Raw genomic sequence first — 16754 nt, 5'->3', positions numbered from 1 at the left:
TCCCTCTAATGGTGATGAAAGCCTCTGTATGTTGAGTTTTTTCCAGGCTGAAGAACAACATGGACACTCGCTGGTTTGGAAATACCAGCGCAATAAATGTACATAGCCACTATATAATTTGTCATAGTTGTTCCACTTAAATGCTTTGAAGATGCACCATTATGAAAGATGTTCACATATGGAACATTAAGGTGTCATTTGCCACCAACTATAGTAGTAGAGGTAGAATGAGAATGTTCTCACACAGGAGCATTATTTCCATCTGTGGCTATAGAAGATGTGTGTTTGTCACCACTTGTTCACGTTGTATAACTTTACAAGCTTTGCTGCTTTGAGGCATGGATGCCAATCAACTGTAGTCAAGGTCTTTGCTAGTAATTTGGAGAACTAAAGCCTCCTAAAGACCACAGATAACCTCAAAGATGCTCAAAGCTGCATCCACTCAACATGTGTAAGTTAAAGCATGTTTTACTGCTTCAGAAACCTGTTATTAAAAGTGAGGGTGTGTCTTGTGTTTGTCATCTACAGGAACAATATTTAAAAAGGCAGAAGAACGGTCAACCTAGAAAGAGAGAATTAAAGCCAAGCATATTCGAATCACTGTAAGGCTGTCGTTTTTCCTCGAGCTCACATAGATAGCTTGTTGAATCTTTTTGTCAATCATAAATGCCCAATGGCTACAATGGCTGGAGTAAGAGCCCAGCAAAGCCTCCCTGCGGGGTGAATAAAATGACTGGGCAGTGTGGTCATTGACAGGCTTAACCCAGTGCTGGTGCAGAGGTGCGTCCTCCTCAGACCTGCTCCAGCTTGTCCGCATTCCTCAGTGTTCTTTGGGAAGAGCTGTGTGGAAAATTCCACCTCTGTGGCATTTAGGAGGGAAGATAGCAATGATAACAGGAAGGAACAGTGTCATTTCAGTAAAAACCTTCAATTTGTTACATTGTCATTTTAAAACTAAGAAGAATTGCATCTTGCTTGAGTGGGGTTGCCATGAAAACTTCATTGTATTTATATGTATGTATTAAATATCTTTCTTTACACATCCCTTTGCATGATACCTGAAAGAGGATAAAACACACCCAAGATACAAATTAGCCAAACATGCCAACGTATTATTAGTTATTACCATAATAAATCCTTGTGCATTCATTCAGTTGCTTGTTTTTTCAGTATTAATCTTCACTCTTGGCATGTTAGTCAAGGCTTGATGTCAAGTCCCGACAGAGCAGCACATATCTCACCTCAGATGTGCAGTTACAGCAGGGAGCAGCCCAGGGCCTCGGGTGAAGCCCTGCACCCTCCGTGTCCTCACCGATGCAGAGCAGGAAGTTATCAGCTTGTTGTTTCAGTAGAATGTAAAAGGAAAGGTGAAAGGTGATTTTGTACTTCGTAGAAATATATCAGCTTTCCAATCACACCAACACTGCATTGTGCATTGCCTTGCACAATGTAGAGCTTTATTTTTTATAATTAATTATTTAACAAGAACATCAGCTGAATGTTATATGCAGCGTGAGTGACACCAAAACAAGCCAAGCCTTTTTCCCAAAACACACGTGACGTTCTGCAAATTACATAAAATAACATGGAGGCGGTTGCTATATAAATTATAAGCATACGTTTCATTTTCGTTAAGTATATATGCCTATAAGTAAACTAAACAACAATGACATAATTTAATAACAGTTTTATTGATTATGTAAGTGTTGTATTGAAATCAGCGCCCCAAAACACGGCACTCCAAAATTCTTGGAGGCTGGAAATTGAAGTGAGCATAGAAGGTCATATTTAACAGTATTTTATGTTATTGTTTTTGCACATCCATATCCACAATTAAAAAGTATATTATTTTTTTCCTGGTTCCATTTTTAGCACCAAACCAACTCCCGAAACGCTACAATTCCCTGCATTTAGTAATAAAGAAAATAAGCCTTTTCTTCTGGAAATCAACATTGCAATTACAAGTCATTTAAAAGTACTGCCTCATGTTTACTGGGTTTGGTGTAAATCTGCAGCACTCCTTTCAGAGATGCACAGCAGCATTCCGAGGCAAGTTGAAACTCGACTGTGCATTGGTAGTGAAAAAAATCGGTAAAATGTGTTATTGAAACATCACACAACATTTAAACTGATTGAAACAGAGCATCACACAACATTGTCATTTGTGTGGTTAGAAAATAAAACACAAATAATCAAGGCCAAGTACTGGTCACCTGCTGCTGGACTCATCAGAGACATGCCATGCTGATTTTCAAACTGGGGTTATTTTTGCTCATTTACAAATGTCATATCCTTTTATAGTTAAAGTCAAAGTTACTTCATCCAAACTGGGAATACATGAAAGACAAAAACACGCCTTGGGTAACATCCTATTACAGGAAAGGAAGATGTTGTATCCGCAAAATAATGTTAATACTATATAATTTCAAATGAGGAAGCCCCAAGTCAAAAGAATCAGTTGAAAATTGCATCAGAAAGTTTCACTGGGGATGGGTGGATGAAAAAAAAGCTTTATTAATAGCTTTGCATGTCTCTACAATCTTTATTACCATATGGTTAACAGTGAATTTGTTTAATCATGTCATCATTCCAGACTTGCACGTAAACCTGCAATAGCCATTCATATGTCGCTGTAAGTGGAGATTCTTTGTTGAGGGGGATAGGGGCGGAGCACCCGCCAGTTCCTCTGTGAAAAAGGCCTATATTAGGGTGTGGAGGTGCAGATGTGGGCGGGATTTGTGACGGCTGCTGCGTTGCTATTGGTGGAGCCGGGTCACAAAAATGCAGGTATCTGGCCCAGGTAAACAGACTGACAGGAGAAAGGATGGAGACAAGAGAAGTGGCGGGATTGTTACTGCTGCAGCTGTGGACGCCCTTTGACAGCAATTTTTATTTAACTAACACATTTATTTTTATGTTTTTCACTCTTTTTTTTGTTCAGGTTTGTTACAGCTGCAAATCAATTAGATGCGTAAAGGTAGGATTTATTTGGTAGAAACAGATTTGTGAGACGCATGCCGTTTGCAAATACAGATAATAATTGATCTTAGAAAACAACTGTATTTGTACAGAAACTTCTTTTTTTTTATTTTTTTGTGACTAACTTTCAGTATTAGTTTTAGCTCAAGGGGCGAGGGCCATGTCTTGTGCAGGTATAGGCCTGTCTGGCACACCCTTCTCACTCGAGAGAAGATTTTCAAAATTGAACCAGTTTTTATGGACTAATCCTAGTTTTTTTCTCAACAGAACGACTGACATCACTGCAAGGGAGCACTCTTTGTCGACGCTGTCAGTTTGAATGAAGACCTTAATCTGTGTGATTTATCCTTCATTCCACCGGAGTCTGTGTCTAAACCATCAGATTTCAGTGGTGTGAAGGGTAACTCGCGCAGAGCTAGCAACTTTCATATAACCTTCCTCAACTGTGCTATTTGTGCTTCTACCAAATGGTGTACTGCCACTAGTAATACTACACTACTACTACATTTGCTGTTTCTCACTTTGGTTCATTTGTTCGAATACTACTTAATTCAGGAATTGTTTGTTGAAAAGTAAACCAAAGTATTGAAGTAATTTGTGTGATAATAGTTTACAAGAAATAAAAAAAGAGTTTTACACAAGCACTGAAAAGTCACCTCTACCTGCGACATCGCTCGGGCAGCACTTAAGACTGTGGCATCGCGGCGTTGGCAGCCATGTTGTTATGTCTTTTGGACTGCCACTCATCCAGGTTGTTATGTCCTCAGCCTGTCTCAATACCCTTGCTTTTCAAAGACATTGCAATTACAGAACGACTCTGAAAATCCTTGCTCTATCCACAACGCTCACCTGCTTTTCCTTCAAAACCACACAGACTGAAGTTGATGTCACTGAGCGTGCACGTCTGAGAAAATACAAAACTCATATACAATACTGTCTCTGTCAAGAAAGAGTTTAACTTTACTGTTCATGTTGTTATATATTAAAGTTGTTTAATGGGATGCAGCTAGCCCTTGCACAAAGTCATTTTTTCCATCAAAAATAAATACATTCCTGACCTTTAGAAAGAGTTTGTGTCAAAAGGAGACGCGCTAATAAACAAAGAGCAAAAAGCAGGATTAACAGGGATCCAAGTGTAGACTTGTTTCACAGTCGTTTATGTCAGATTAATTGTAGACAATTAAAGAACAAGGTAACTCCTTTCACACAGTTTCAGTGGTTCAAAACCAAAGGAAAAAAATTTACTCAAGATTAACTACTTATAGTATCAGTAACGCAACTGTGCAACTTTCTTGCACGATTTGATTGGCTTTTAGCTCCTTGTGGAAAGAGACAGATGATTTAACTAAATACAGTCAAACAAAATGATATGGCTAGTTTCATTATCACAATTGACATTTTTAACATATTGACACCACAATCAAAAATAACTGAGAAAACTATAGATCATAATATCTGCCTGGTTATAAACAATAAAAAGGTTTACTTAAAAGTACATCATCTTCAGTCATCGGGAGATTAAATAATTCCATTAATTTTGACAGGGAAACTACTTGGAATGAACTTGAATTGAAATCAAAGTCTCCACAGCACAAAACCCTATGTCCCTGATTGTGAACAGGGGTTGAATGCAGTAATCAAGAAAATAATCAAATAAACCAATACTTTCCCCTGCACATACAACATTGAAAACACTGATAGAGAGTGACTAGAGTGCTGTCACTTGTAAAATAATATGCTACAAAAAAGTAGTTCTGCTTTGAGTGAGGACACAGGAAAGTATATACAGTAATCATTGAACATATTACACCATAACACGGCTCCACAGAACAAGGAGACATACAAACAAGTACATAATAGATTGTGACTCAAATTCAGCAAACTGGAATTGCGCAAATTTGACAGTGTCAAAAAATACATAAATGATATTGATTATTAGCGCAGCTGATTAACTCTCATTATCATAAGAATTGTGCAAATTATGACTAAAGCATGAAATGTTTACCAGTGTTAGTACATACCATAAGCTCCATTTTAAGATCGGGAGGTAAGTCAGATTTGACCTCTGAGGTCCATAATGAGGTCCAGGACCTCAATAATTTTTTCACTATTTTGATGCAGTTTGTCTGTTTAGGGAAGCATATAACGGGTATGTTGTCATGTGTTAGTCCATTTATCATCTGGAGAGCCTTTATAAATAATCACAGGATGCAACCATGACAGAACAAGTGCTTTAAATGAGGTCAGTGACCTAAGATCATCTATGCAATCTTAATTTTCAATGTACACTAAACATAGTCTATAAACTTAAAGTAAAGTGAGTTTTACCTCAAACACATGTATAGTACACACCAGTACAAATAATACACACACATTATCCATATATATGCATAGATATTAAGGTGTCTGGGTGACACTGGGTGATATTTCTTAACTATTATGTTAAGGGTGTTGCACAACCCTTATTATTATCAATTATACACTTAGGATAGACTACGAAACGGGAAAAAAAGCATGTTATGGCACCTTTAAGGACCTCAGAGGTCAAATCCAGACATCTGTAAATAACTACACACAATGTGTGGAATATGTAGACACTTTTATTGGAACACAAATGTATGGTTTGTACATTAAAAAAAAAACATGTTTACCATTAAACAATGAGGTCAAACATTGATATTTTGCTATTTTGAGGTCCTGGACCTCATTGTGGACCTCAGAGGTCAAATCTGACTTACCTCCCGATCTTAAAATGAAGCTTATGGTATGTACTAACACTGGTAAACATTTCATGCTTTAGTCATATTTTGCACATTTGTTATGATTATCCGCCGTACTATATGCATTATTACATTCCACTTCTTTTTTGTTACTCTTTAATCTTACTAAAATAAATCAACCTTATTAATAATTTGGTAATTCAGAGCACAATCTAAAACAAAAGAGTTTAAATTTGAACAAAATATCCATCCAGTCCATTCCTCTTCTCTTCACTTTCTATACATTCACATTGTAGAGAGAGTTGTCGCCTTCTCAATTGGTTTCTCAGTCTTCAGACACCTGAGCTGTCCGTGTACCTTCCTGTTAGACACAATAATGACTAACGGGCTGAGGGCTGCGTAGAGCGAGGAGAAGAAAATACGCAGGTCGGACAGGAAAGCGGACTTCATTGCCTTTTTTGCAGTCAAAGTGTACACCCAAATCCCGTTATCAACCCCATACAAAACCACATAGAGGGTCACCAGAGCTACAACGGATTTGGCCGCACGTTGCTCTGCCCCGCCTCCACCGCCAGTGCCCCCACGAAGCCCCTTTACATGACGACTGTGCTTGTACAAGAAAATGAGAATGATCAAACTGGCCAGAGTCATAAGCACCATAGGTACCACGTCGCGCCCCACCTGGCCTGCACCGTTTGCCTGTATGGAGAGTTTGGAGGGGAAGTAGACGTAGCAGAACTGAACATTGATGCCGTGCTGGGCGGAGGCGTTCTGGCTGCCAAAGGAAAACAAAATAGCTGCCGAGCTCATGCAAGTATTAATAAGCCATAAGCAAAAGAAAACAAGACCGAGATACTTTGCGAATAGAGCACGTAAAGAAGCCCAGCGAGAACCCGGTGGGCTGATGCTCAAACACTGATAGGTACTCAGGACAAATGTTAACCAGATAGACAGCGAGCGGGACGTCCGGTAGACAAAAATCACTGTCTTGCAACCCACATCGGTGAGGACTTTAGTGACGTAGAAGGATTCAAGGGTTTCCAGAAGACAGCGCACACCCACAACTAGAAGGTTAGCACAGGCCAAGTGTAGGACAATGGCGTCGGCAGGAAGCAGGCGATTTTCTCGGTAGAGGAGTAACAAAAATGCCATTATTACCGCAACATTCCCAGGAACACCGACCACCGTGAGGGACAGGTAGAGCATGCTGCGGACAAACAATTCGGAAGGCATCGCTGTACAGCAGAGACAAAATACCTCACAAATTATGTCTTGCCATCTGTTGTAATATGTCAAATGCAAGCCATCTGACAGACCTTCTAGGAGGGGTGAGCTAACGTGTGTTTTATACAGGTAGCCTTGTTTGCCACGGTCCATTGATTCTCTTCCCTCAGCTTCCAATTACTTGAGATAAATCCTGATGACTGCAGCCATCTGTCACTTTGCTGTGTGCTAAACAGACAAGATAACGCACCCAAAGGGGATTGACTACGAGTCTAGAGCACTGCAAAAGCAATCGTGACGTGTTAACAATTGAAGTGTTGATCTTGTCACTGATTAAACCAAATCTCCTCTCAGTGACTAATGTCACTAAATGTACAGGTTATTTTTAGTTTAATCTGACTTTTCACTCTCAATTTGCCGCACAAGACCCAAGGAAGCCAGGACACAAGAGCTGGTTCCGTGGATGAGCTGTCGACACTGCGTTCAATTTCTGTTCTTCTGTCCTTTCTTTGTGGATTTGTTTCTGGCTGAGTTAAGGCTATTTCCCTAAAAAGATGGCACATTATACAAATATTCCCGACCGTGATGCAGGCCCAACATCTGAGGAAGGGCCCTTTAGCACTGCACTGTTACATGTAAACAAAGCTTCAGTGCATAAAACAGGTGAACTTTCACCTAAGTGAATTGTTCAGACGTCGTAATGAACAACCCTGAACTTATTAATGGATAAAAACATATTTACATCATCAAGCTGAACAGAACACATGTCTTAGCCACAGGGGAAAATGACCTGGATTTTTCAGCAGATAAAACTCCCTCCCTCGAGAGCAACATGCTTGAACATGCCATTTTAATTAGCTCTTGGAAAGTGTAAACATGTAAAAAAAAAAAAAAAAACATTGAAAAATAACAAATGATCCCTTTACTTATTACAGGAAAGATCCCATGAGGACCCAACTTCTCCTCAAACTTCTCAAAGTCCACTGTTAAAACTTTAAAATGGAATTGGTTAGCGGGGCACTGGGACACCATCATTTTAAAATAAAGACAAAAACATGTTACCACATGGGGAATGTCAGACGTAACGCATGTCAGTGATGAACATTGAAGACATGAATGAATAATGTGTGTCCCTGTGCCCCCAATTAGCACAGGCTTTCATTGTTACGGCCTAATTGCCTCAGTCCTCTGTGCCTTTAACATACTCCCAGGATGTGGAGGAGGAGGCCAGAGCACCAGCTGATCATCTAAAAGCCTCCTGATGGCTTATTCAAGGAATCATCAGGCTGCTTTGGCATCAACAATAACTGTACACTGCTGTCTCCGCAGGGGTTAGCTAACTCTGTGTTTATGCCACAGGACAGTGTAGTTTAATTTGTCTGAAGATTGACATCCTCTCATACAAAGGAAAATTTCAAGGACATTTCAGTCAAGATGTCTATTTACATAGATTTACAAGTGTTATAGCAATGGCCTGTCAGCGCTGCTGTCATGGACGTTATACATGTGGAAGTAGCTTGTTTGGCTTCATTATTATGGCAAAGAACATGACGTATAGAAAAACAAAAACATTGTTTTTGTGTATAATATTAAGCATATTTAGATGATGTTTTCCTCTACAGTCAGACAGAATAAAAGGGAATGAATAGGGAGTTGCTGTATTCCCAGCGACTTGACCCCTCAAGCTGTTCAAATGGTTAGAGCGACTTTATTTTACAGCTGAAATACATTTGAGACAATTTGTGGTAAACAAACTTCCAACATCAGCTAAAAATGATATGACAATGTAAGTAACCTTTCTGTGTTTTTTAAAGGATTTGTTTGCACATAGGCTTTATTACTATTAGGGGGTGAAATGGGGGTGAGAGTAGGGAGACATTCAGCAAATTGTCAGAGCCAGAACTCAATCTCACGACGCAGAGCCTGGCATATCCTGCTGCTTTGACCACTCGACTACCAGGCAGCATGGACAATATGATAATTAAAATGAACATTTATCATGCACGGATTTGTGTCTTGAATTACAAAGCACAATTAATTGATTGTGGTTATTTTTTTGTAGTGACTAATAGTAACAAATGTTTAATGTTAACTTTAATTTTTATTTTTAGAAATCCTACAAAGCAGTCTCAAATAAAACATACGTTTTGAATATTCCCATGACCCTCGGTCCGAGTACATAGTGCCTTTTTTCTGAGAACATTTTGGCCCTATTCTTCTGTGGGTTGAACATTTGAATACTTCCTGGCACTCTCATGGGAAGTGTTAGACTATATAAATGGAAATTACATGGCTCATTAATCTCTCTGCTTCATGCTTCATTGACCACTTCAGGTGAGGTTATTATTTTCAGTCATAGATATTGTTTTTAGAATGCAGATTCAGATTTGTGAAACTTCATAATTATGCATTTTTTCTTCAACACAATGAATTCTTCTGTGAAAAAAGGACATGATTAAAACAATAAAACAGAGTCCAGTATTTTTTTACTTTTTTAAATTTCACTCAATATGGAATATGTTTGTTTTTGGTGGTGTGACATTTATTTTATATGCTAAAGTGTAATTGGTAAGACCCTCATCCCCACTGCCTCTGTGTAATTAACAAATGAACGTATTTTTTTTAAAGTTTTGCCTGTTTTACTTATTATTGCCCTTGCAGATTTGGCATCATGGATCTTTGTGTGACCATCAAAGGCGTGTCCTTCCTCTTACAGACTGGAATGGGCATTTTGGGGAACTCTGTCGTCCTGTTGGCCTATGCCCACATTATCTACTCCGAGCCCAAGCTTCTCCCTGTGGACATGATACTCTGCCATCTCGCCTTTGCCAACCTTTTACTGCTCCTGACCCGCTGCGTCCCCCAGACCATGACTGTCTTTGGCCTTCGGGACCTCCTAAATGATTCTGGCTGCAAGGTGGTGATCTACGCCTATCGAATCGGGCGCGCCTTATCAGTCTGCATCACCTGTATGTTGAGTGTGTTCCAAGGTGTAACCATTGCCCCCGCTGGCCCTCGTATTTCCAGGTTAAAACCAGCTCTACCTTCTCTTGTTTTGCCCACATTTGCAGGCTTGTGGTTCCTAAACATGGCCATTTGCATTGCTGCCCCATTATTCTCCATGGCACCACGCAACGGCACTGTCCCAGCCTTCACTCTCAATCTGGGCTTCTGCCATGTTGATTTCAGAGATAATCTATCCTATGTTGTAAATGGCATTGCTGTATCTGTGAGGGATTTTGCCTTTGTTGCCCTCATGTTGGGGTCAAGTGGTTACATCCTATTTCTCTTACACCGCCACAGTCGCCAGGTCAGGGCCATCCGGCACTCTCAGGGTGCGGAAACCAGAGCAGCCAAAACAGTGGTGACGCTGGTAGTGCTCTATGTGGTTTTCTTTGGAATAGATAATGTCATATGGATCTACATGCTGACTGTGCCAAAGGTGTCGCCGGTAGTGGCTGACATGAGGGTGTTTTTTTCCTCCTGTTATGCCTCTCTGAGTCCATATTTTATTATTTCATCAAACAAGAAAGTTAAGGCCAAAATTATATGTGCAGCAGAGCAGAAGCAACCATCGGGCAACACAAAGGGGGCTAGTGAAGTGACAATCAGCAGTAAATAGTGTGGACTGTGACATTAAAATAAATACAAACTTATTTGGTTTATAAACAAGTCTACATGTTTTATGTCATATATACTACTCTTTTTAGTTGCACTATGCAACTTTACTGTGGAGGGCCAAATACTTGATCCGTGCAATGTTATTGCATTGCCTGTAATGTTATTGCATTGCCTGTAATGTTCCACAGTATGGCATTAGACTTCTGTCTTCATCTCTAGGCCAAGTTACAGGTCAGATCTGTAGAGATGCGACCTTGTTCATGCATCTCTAGATAAAGAGACTTTTCAGCAGTAAAAACACCAGTATTGCCTCAAATACTATGGATAACTATTTGAGGCAAAGCAATAGCATCCACCAGAAACATGACATAGTGCACCTTTAATATTAGGCTCGCAAAAATATAATTGAACTACGTGGCCAAATATGAACCTCACTAACCTGCAATAAATGAGCCAACTCATGTCCAATGTATATAATGTAGGGCTTGTATTTTATTTTATTGCAACAAAATGTTAAACTAGTTATCATTTTGATTTTCAAAGCTTAATGTTTAATAATAATAATACTCATACATAAATCATATTGAAAACAAAATAAAATTGTAACGTCTTTATAATGAGTGACTCTGACTGGTGTTTTGGCCCGAATATTGACCCCAATATTCATATTTAATGATTTTATTATAAGCAAACAGAAATAATAAACTTTAAATATATAAATATTTTGCAGCTATTAGCTAATACACACGCGTCTTCAGCATGGATCTGTCTTCAGTCACCAACGGGCGCGTGGAGCCTGGAGTACAAAAATGAGGGAAAATTCGACTCTATATTCTGCGAAACAAATCCCGGAAATGGGAAGTTGACCAGAGTAAAGTTTTTTAAATATAGAAAATGTATGTTTGAACGGTCACAGTGTGTATGTTCATGTATATGTATCGTTAATATCTCCATTTCCAAATTTCGAGACGATAATAGTCACATGAATGCGTTTGTGATGATTACTTAACACCGATTTCAAGTTTTGACATGCAACGCAAGCCCATTCCTGATCATCAGGTGAGTTACCGACGCTATTTCCATTTGAAGCTTTTTGTCTTCTAACTTCTATTGTTTCCGTCTTATTGCTACTGTCTTGATCGCTTAGCTGTTTTTATTTGCAGTTGAAATAGTCAGTCTCTGCTGTGAAATGACTTGAGCTCAAAGTGAAAGATACAATGGCCCGAATAGCCTGGTATCAGGAAAAGGTAAGCATTTTATACTTAATAGGATGTACTGAGCACGTAGAATTTAATTTGTAAATGTTTGTACAAATACAAATAATACAAATGTAATCCAGCTCTTCTGAGACTTGTGTCATTTGTACATCAGTACCAACGCTAGTTTACAGTGCTGTTCTTACAGATTGGTGCCTATGACCAGCAAATCTGGGAGAAGTCTTTGGAGCAACAAGGTGATTTAAAGGTAAGATAAACTTATTTTTAGTATGTCTAATCTCATTACGCTTTATTCCATGTTTGTGATACAAAGTACTTTTGTTATCTGGCCAGGGACTGGACACCAAACCAAAGAAGAACTGCCACATCAAACCAGACCTCATAGATGTTGATTTAGTACGAGGTAATTGTGTCTTATTTGTGGAATGTTTATTTTATTTTATTTAAAATGGGACAGTGCACATTAATCAACATGTGTTAGTTCAACATGTAAATGTGCTAGAGTTACCCATATGGGTTATTTTTCATCTGTTATGCTTTATGTGTTATGTGTAGCCTACTTAAGATTGTTTTATTTTAGGGTCAACATTTAGCAAGGCAAAACCAGAGTTTCCTTGGACGGCCTTGGCGAGGAAGGGTTTGGTTCGAGTGCTGCTTTTTCCTTTCTTCTTTCAGTGGTGGATCCAGGTGACCTCCAAGTCTGTCTCCATATGTATCCTTGCACTCTACTTAATGCAAGGTTTGTCGACAAAATCAATGTTTGAAAAGAGTCGGGACAGAATCAAAAATGTTATAACCGCTATCCCATCTATATTGATCACTTAATGCTAACTAATATTGTAATTGTTTTGGATGGATGCCAAAATGTGTAAAGATGATGATACATACAAATAAGCAAATTATCCTGTAAATGTGTTTATATTTCTGCAAATTTGTGTTACATTCATACTACGATATTGTCCGTGTAAAATGATCATGATCGAGACATTCAGTTGAGTTGCACTTTTCAGTGGCTACAGTGGTGCTGTATTTGGACGTCCCTGGGGCAAATGCCAGTGAGGTGTTTGGACCCATGTGTCTCATGCTGTTGCTTGGGACTGTGCACTGCCAAATTGTGTCGACTGAGTCCAGCCGGTCGCCTTCAGGCAGTCCAGCTGCTAGCAACACAACCAGCCCAGCTCGCAGAAGGAGGTAGGACGCCATTGTTGAGCGCTGAACACACATTTGCACTTGGCTCAGACACAAATCCACTGACTACACAAAAGCATTCTAACCCAAAGGCCTCAACCCATATAGTGTTCACAATACTCTGGCTTTTATTGTGACGTCATGAAATGTTTTCTTTCCATCTAAGGCCAAGGAAGAGCAAAGGTTCCAAAAAATCTGAGGAAAAGAATGACGGTGGGGCTGTCCCAATACCAGAGGGGTCAAACGGGACTGACAAGAAAAAGGAGGTGTTTACTGCTACTTGTATATTTTTATATAAATGAACACAATTTAAGGTATAATTCCTAATCACTGCACATTATTATTATTATTATCTTCTAGCAGAACAACAATAAGTGTGGCTTTGGAGCCTCTGATGAATTGTCCACTGACGAAGAATATGCGGTACAATCACTGGAGGGCTCTCCGTCACCGCCTGATCGAGAAGATGGTAAATCAACAAATACGTTTTCTGTCAGAAGAAGGAATGTAAAGTCTCACTGTAAACCTGCTGTGAGACCTCAGGTGTGTACAAATGTAACACTTGAATGTATTGTACGGCATTTCTAAATGCTCACTTCTCTTCAGAAACCTCAGGATAGAAATGTGTCTCCTGTCAACAAGAAACCCAAAGAGCTGGAGCGTCTTAAGCCAAACGTAGGCTCTCGTCCTGCCTCAGACACCGATGACACAATGTGGGAGGAGATTCTGCAGGGCCCAGACACTGCGTCCACAGCGAGCAGTGACAGTGAAGCCAACGCGAGGTACAGTGGAGGGGCCATGGCCCTCCAGGAAAGCTCCTCTCAGAGCAGCAATGATGAGAGCCTACATCAGAGCATCACAGGAGTAAGAATGATACTGTAATACTGTTGTTTTGTGCACTCTTAAATACAGAAGCATAATCACATGGGAAATATATGAAGCACGTGTTATTACATATTTAACTTTGGAGCTTATCAGCTTTTTAACAGCTTTAACCTTTGCTTCAACTTAAGCTTTTTTTTGTTAAACAATGGCGCCCTCAGCTGTTTGATTTGAGTAAATGGCTTTTAGTGCATAGTTGCCTCACAGTTAGTATTTAATTTATAGAAAGGAATATTATTCTGTGGAGTCTTACTTTTTTTTTTTCCTCTCAGAACCAACTGTCATGGCTTCAAGCTTGTCATCCATCAAAGGACAAAGTCAGCGCCATTATTTGGGAACAGGGCGAGTGTAAGAAAGCAGACATGTCCGTATTGGAGATGAGTGGAATCATCCTAACACGGGTACACACTTCAATAAAGAGACTTGTTTACAACAATGTATTTAACGTTATGCCCCTTTGTGTCACATATTTGCTTTTTTTGTAACAGGTGAAGACGGTGGAGCAGGGTGTAGGTTATCTGAGGTTTGGTGGAGGAGTTACAGTCATATTGGCACTGCTTCCATTTGCTTTTCGACTGGCCCAGGATCTAGACCTTTCCAACATCAGCGCTCTGTCCCTTTCTGAGGTTTTGGAGATGGCAGTGGGACCACCGGATGCCAAAGCCTATGTCTTTTACTTTATCACTACAGTTCAAAGAATCTGCCTCACTGGACTATTTTTCTTCATGATGTGTGTGGCTGAAAGAACATATATACAGGTGAGAGTTGGTTTCTACTAGCCTCTCCATTATTATTTTTTTCATATACACTAAACTCATTTTATATTTTCATGTTCATAACTTTCCTAACTTCTACACTTTTCTTTTGTTTACAGAGACTTTTATTTGCCAAGTTCTTCAGCCATCTAACTTCAGCTCGAAAGGCCAAAAAGTCAGAGGTCCCTCATTTCCGACTGAAGAAAGTGCAGAACATTAAGATGTGGTTGGCTCTGCGCTCTTTTCTCAGAGTACGTATCAACCGAATTCCACATTCTTTTCATGATAGCTCAAATATTTTAGCATTTCTCTATTGCAGAGAAGAGGGCCTCAGCGCTCCGTTGACGTCATTGTCTCCACCATATTTCTTTTAGCACTTTCCATTTCATTCATTGTTTGCGCCCAGGTCGGTGATGTAGTATATTTGACCTACAGTCTGTGTGGTATTGCTATGAAGACTAAATTTTGTGTTTTTATTCTTTTAGATTTTGCACAATCATAAGACGTACCTGGAGTCTCTAACAAATTGGGAGCTCGTTGTATGGGGCCCCTCGCTCCTCCTCTCTCTTTTGAGATTTGCTACTTTAGGCTCGGAGACAAATAGCAAGTACAGCAACTCCTCAGTTCTACTCACTGAGCAGGTGACAAACAACTCAAAACACCAGCTGCGTGAAATCATTACCGCTTATAATCATTGAATCGTTGAATGTGCTGCTGTTATTTCAGATTAACTTGTATCTGAAGATGGAAAAAAAACCCAACAAGAAAGAAGAACTAAATATTGTAAACAATGTTTTGAAGCTGGCAACAAAACTAATGAAGGTAAGCTTGGATTGGAAAATACTTAACATTTATATTAATATGTACCATTGACTAAAGGAGTGAGTCTCAAACGTTTCACACCAAGTACCACCAAAGATAATATTTGGATTTCCAAGTACCACTAGATTTAAACCCTTGAATACAATGGGATTAAATTAGACTAAACTGTGTAATTCTAAACTGTGATTAACTCAAAATTATCAATAGATTAATCTGTGAATAAAACAAATACCCAAGCAGCAGAAGGCCCTGTGTCCCACCACAGTTTAAGAAACACTGAACATTGTGCTTAAATACTGCGTATCTCTTCTAGGAGCTGGATACTCCATTCAGACTTTTGGGTTTGACTGTGAACCCTCTAATCTACAACATCACCAAAGTGGTCATTCTGTCGGCTGTTTCAGCTGTGGTCAGTGACCTGCTCGGTTTCAACATCAGAGTAAATACCTTTTCATATTTATTATTCAATGATGGGCACGGTTTTCAGAAATATTGATTAATATGTAAACCCAAGGCTTTTGTTCATTTAAAGAAGAATAAATAAAGATGCACAATGCTGCGTTAATAAATGGAATGGTTTGTTTTGAAATTATTTGAATAATAAATTCATTAATCTACATGTTGCATCTACAAAATGCATACGTTTTCTATGAAATTGAACAATTGAAATGAATTCTGTCTATCACATTACTAAGTGCTTTAAGCAGCATCTCAACTTATTTCTCTGTTAATATTTATAATGTGTTTTTGCTCCTCAGCTTTGGAAGATCAAGTCTTAATGTGAATCTGGCAAACGATTATCACTGGAGATGAGGGACCACATGTGCTTTTCATCACTCTATAAATGTGTGCCAACCTACTGACACAATGTCTGTGCCTTCCAACATCCCGTGACAAGACCTTGGACGATAACCACTCACATGACCCACTTCTGGCCGCTACGCTGGTGCACTTTCCATAACCAATGTCTCTAACCCCATGCATAACTATGACCATATGTTTGTATGTACATATGTTTGTATGCAAGTGGTGTTATAGCAGGGATTTGTTGCGGATTTATTAGTGTTTCTGGTTTTAAATTTGAATGTTTAAAGGTATATAATGTTATAAAAAGGAATAAATGTGCCAAAAGCTATTACATTGTGCAATGTTGTTATTGTTAATGTTATTTAGCTTGAGTGAGGATGCTGAAAGAAACACGAATACTGTATTTATTTTTTAATTTGATGGTACTTTATGAGTGACTTTAACTTGACTTTAGATGTCATGAATGCAAACTGGTTAAATAAAATATTTGACAAATGTTTATCGTGTATTCATTTATTATGCAGTTTTGACTTATGAGA

General features: G+C 39.1%; 3 protein-coding genes across 5 annotated transcripts; 2 read left to right on the top strand and 1 right to left on the bottom strand.

Annotated features, from left to right (window-relative positions):
• Positions 1-5889: 5889 nt before the first annotated feature.
• On the bottom strand, positions 5890-6932 carry ora2 (olfactory receptor class A related 2). The gene has a single exon (XM_072452875.1). It carries the CDS (start codon positions 6930-6932, stop codon positions 5985-5987), a length of 948 nt encoding a protein of 315 aa, XP_072308976.1. The 3' UTR covers positions 5890-5984.
• Positions 6933-9594: 2662 nt separating this feature from the next.
• Positions 9595-10545, top strand: LOC140365750 (olfactory receptor class A-like protein 1). The gene has a single exon (XM_072452311.1). It carries the CDS (start codon positions 9595-9597, stop codon positions 10543-10545), a length of 951 nt encoding a protein of 316 aa, XP_072308412.1.
• A 1162-nt stretch (positions 10546-11707) lies between these two features.
• Positions 11708-16641, top strand: phtf1 (putative homeodomain transcription factor 1). 3 transcript variants are annotated; one of them, XM_072452203.1, is made up of 16 exons: positions 11708-11791; positions 11949-12008; positions 12095-12164; positions 12342-12500; positions 12772-12952; positions 13116-13215; positions 13325-13492; positions 13556-13813; positions 14104-14232; positions 14320-14589; positions 14706-14837; positions 14906-14992; positions 15072-15227; positions 15313-15408; positions 15722-15847; positions 16167-16641. In XM_072452203.1, exons 1-16 carry the CDS (start codon positions 11762-11764, stop codon positions 16185-16187), a joined length of 2043 nt encoding a protein of 680 aa, XP_072308304.1. In that variant the 5' UTR covers positions 11708-11761; the 3' UTR covers positions 16188-16641. The 3 variants fall into 3 exon arrangements, with proteins under 3 accessions (XP_072308304.1, XP_072308302.1, XP_072308303.1); XM_072452201.1 differs by having other exon boundaries at positions 13310-13492; XM_072452202.1 differs by having other exon boundaries at positions 13313-13492; positions 16167-16640.
• Positions 16642-16754: the final 113 nt, after the last annotated feature.

Source organism: Eucyclogobius newberryi, unplaced genomic scaffold (genome assembly GCF_026437365.1).
Source record: "Eucyclogobius newberryi isolate DKJ021-1_F unplaced genomic scaffold, fEucNew1.0.hap1 SCAF_19, whole genome shotgun sequence".
Classification (NCBI taxonomy): Eukaryota; Metazoa; Chordata; class Actinopteri; order Gobiiformes; family Gobiidae; genus Eucyclogobius; species Eucyclogobius newberryi.
Note: the sequence above shows the minus strand (reverse complement) of the source record. Positions and strands in the feature narration are given on the sequence as shown.

What these genes read in the sequence shown, in the direction of transcription:
- ora2 (XM_072452875.1), bottom strand. Translation starts at nt 6,932, where the DNA reads ATGCCTTCCGAATTGTTTGTCCGCAGCATGCTCTACCTGTCCCTCACG.
- LOC140365750 (XM_072452311.1), top strand. Translation starts at nt 9,595, where the DNA reads ATGGATCTTTGTGTGACCATCAAAGGCGTGTCCTTCCTCTTACAGACT.
- phtf1 (XM_072452201.1), top strand. Translation starts at nt 11,762, where the DNA reads ATGGCCCGAATAGCCTGGTATCAGGAAAAG. An exon ending in CAGTTCTACTCACTGAGCAG is followed by an intron (nt 15,228 to 15,312) that starts GTGACAAACAAC and finishes CTGTTATTTCAG; the next exon opens with ATTAACTTGTATCTGAAGAT. An exon ending in TGCTCGGTTTCAACATCAGA is followed by an intron (nt 15,848 to 16,166) that starts GTAAATACCTTT and finishes TTTGCTCCTCAG; the next exon opens with CTTTGGAAGATCAAGTCTTA.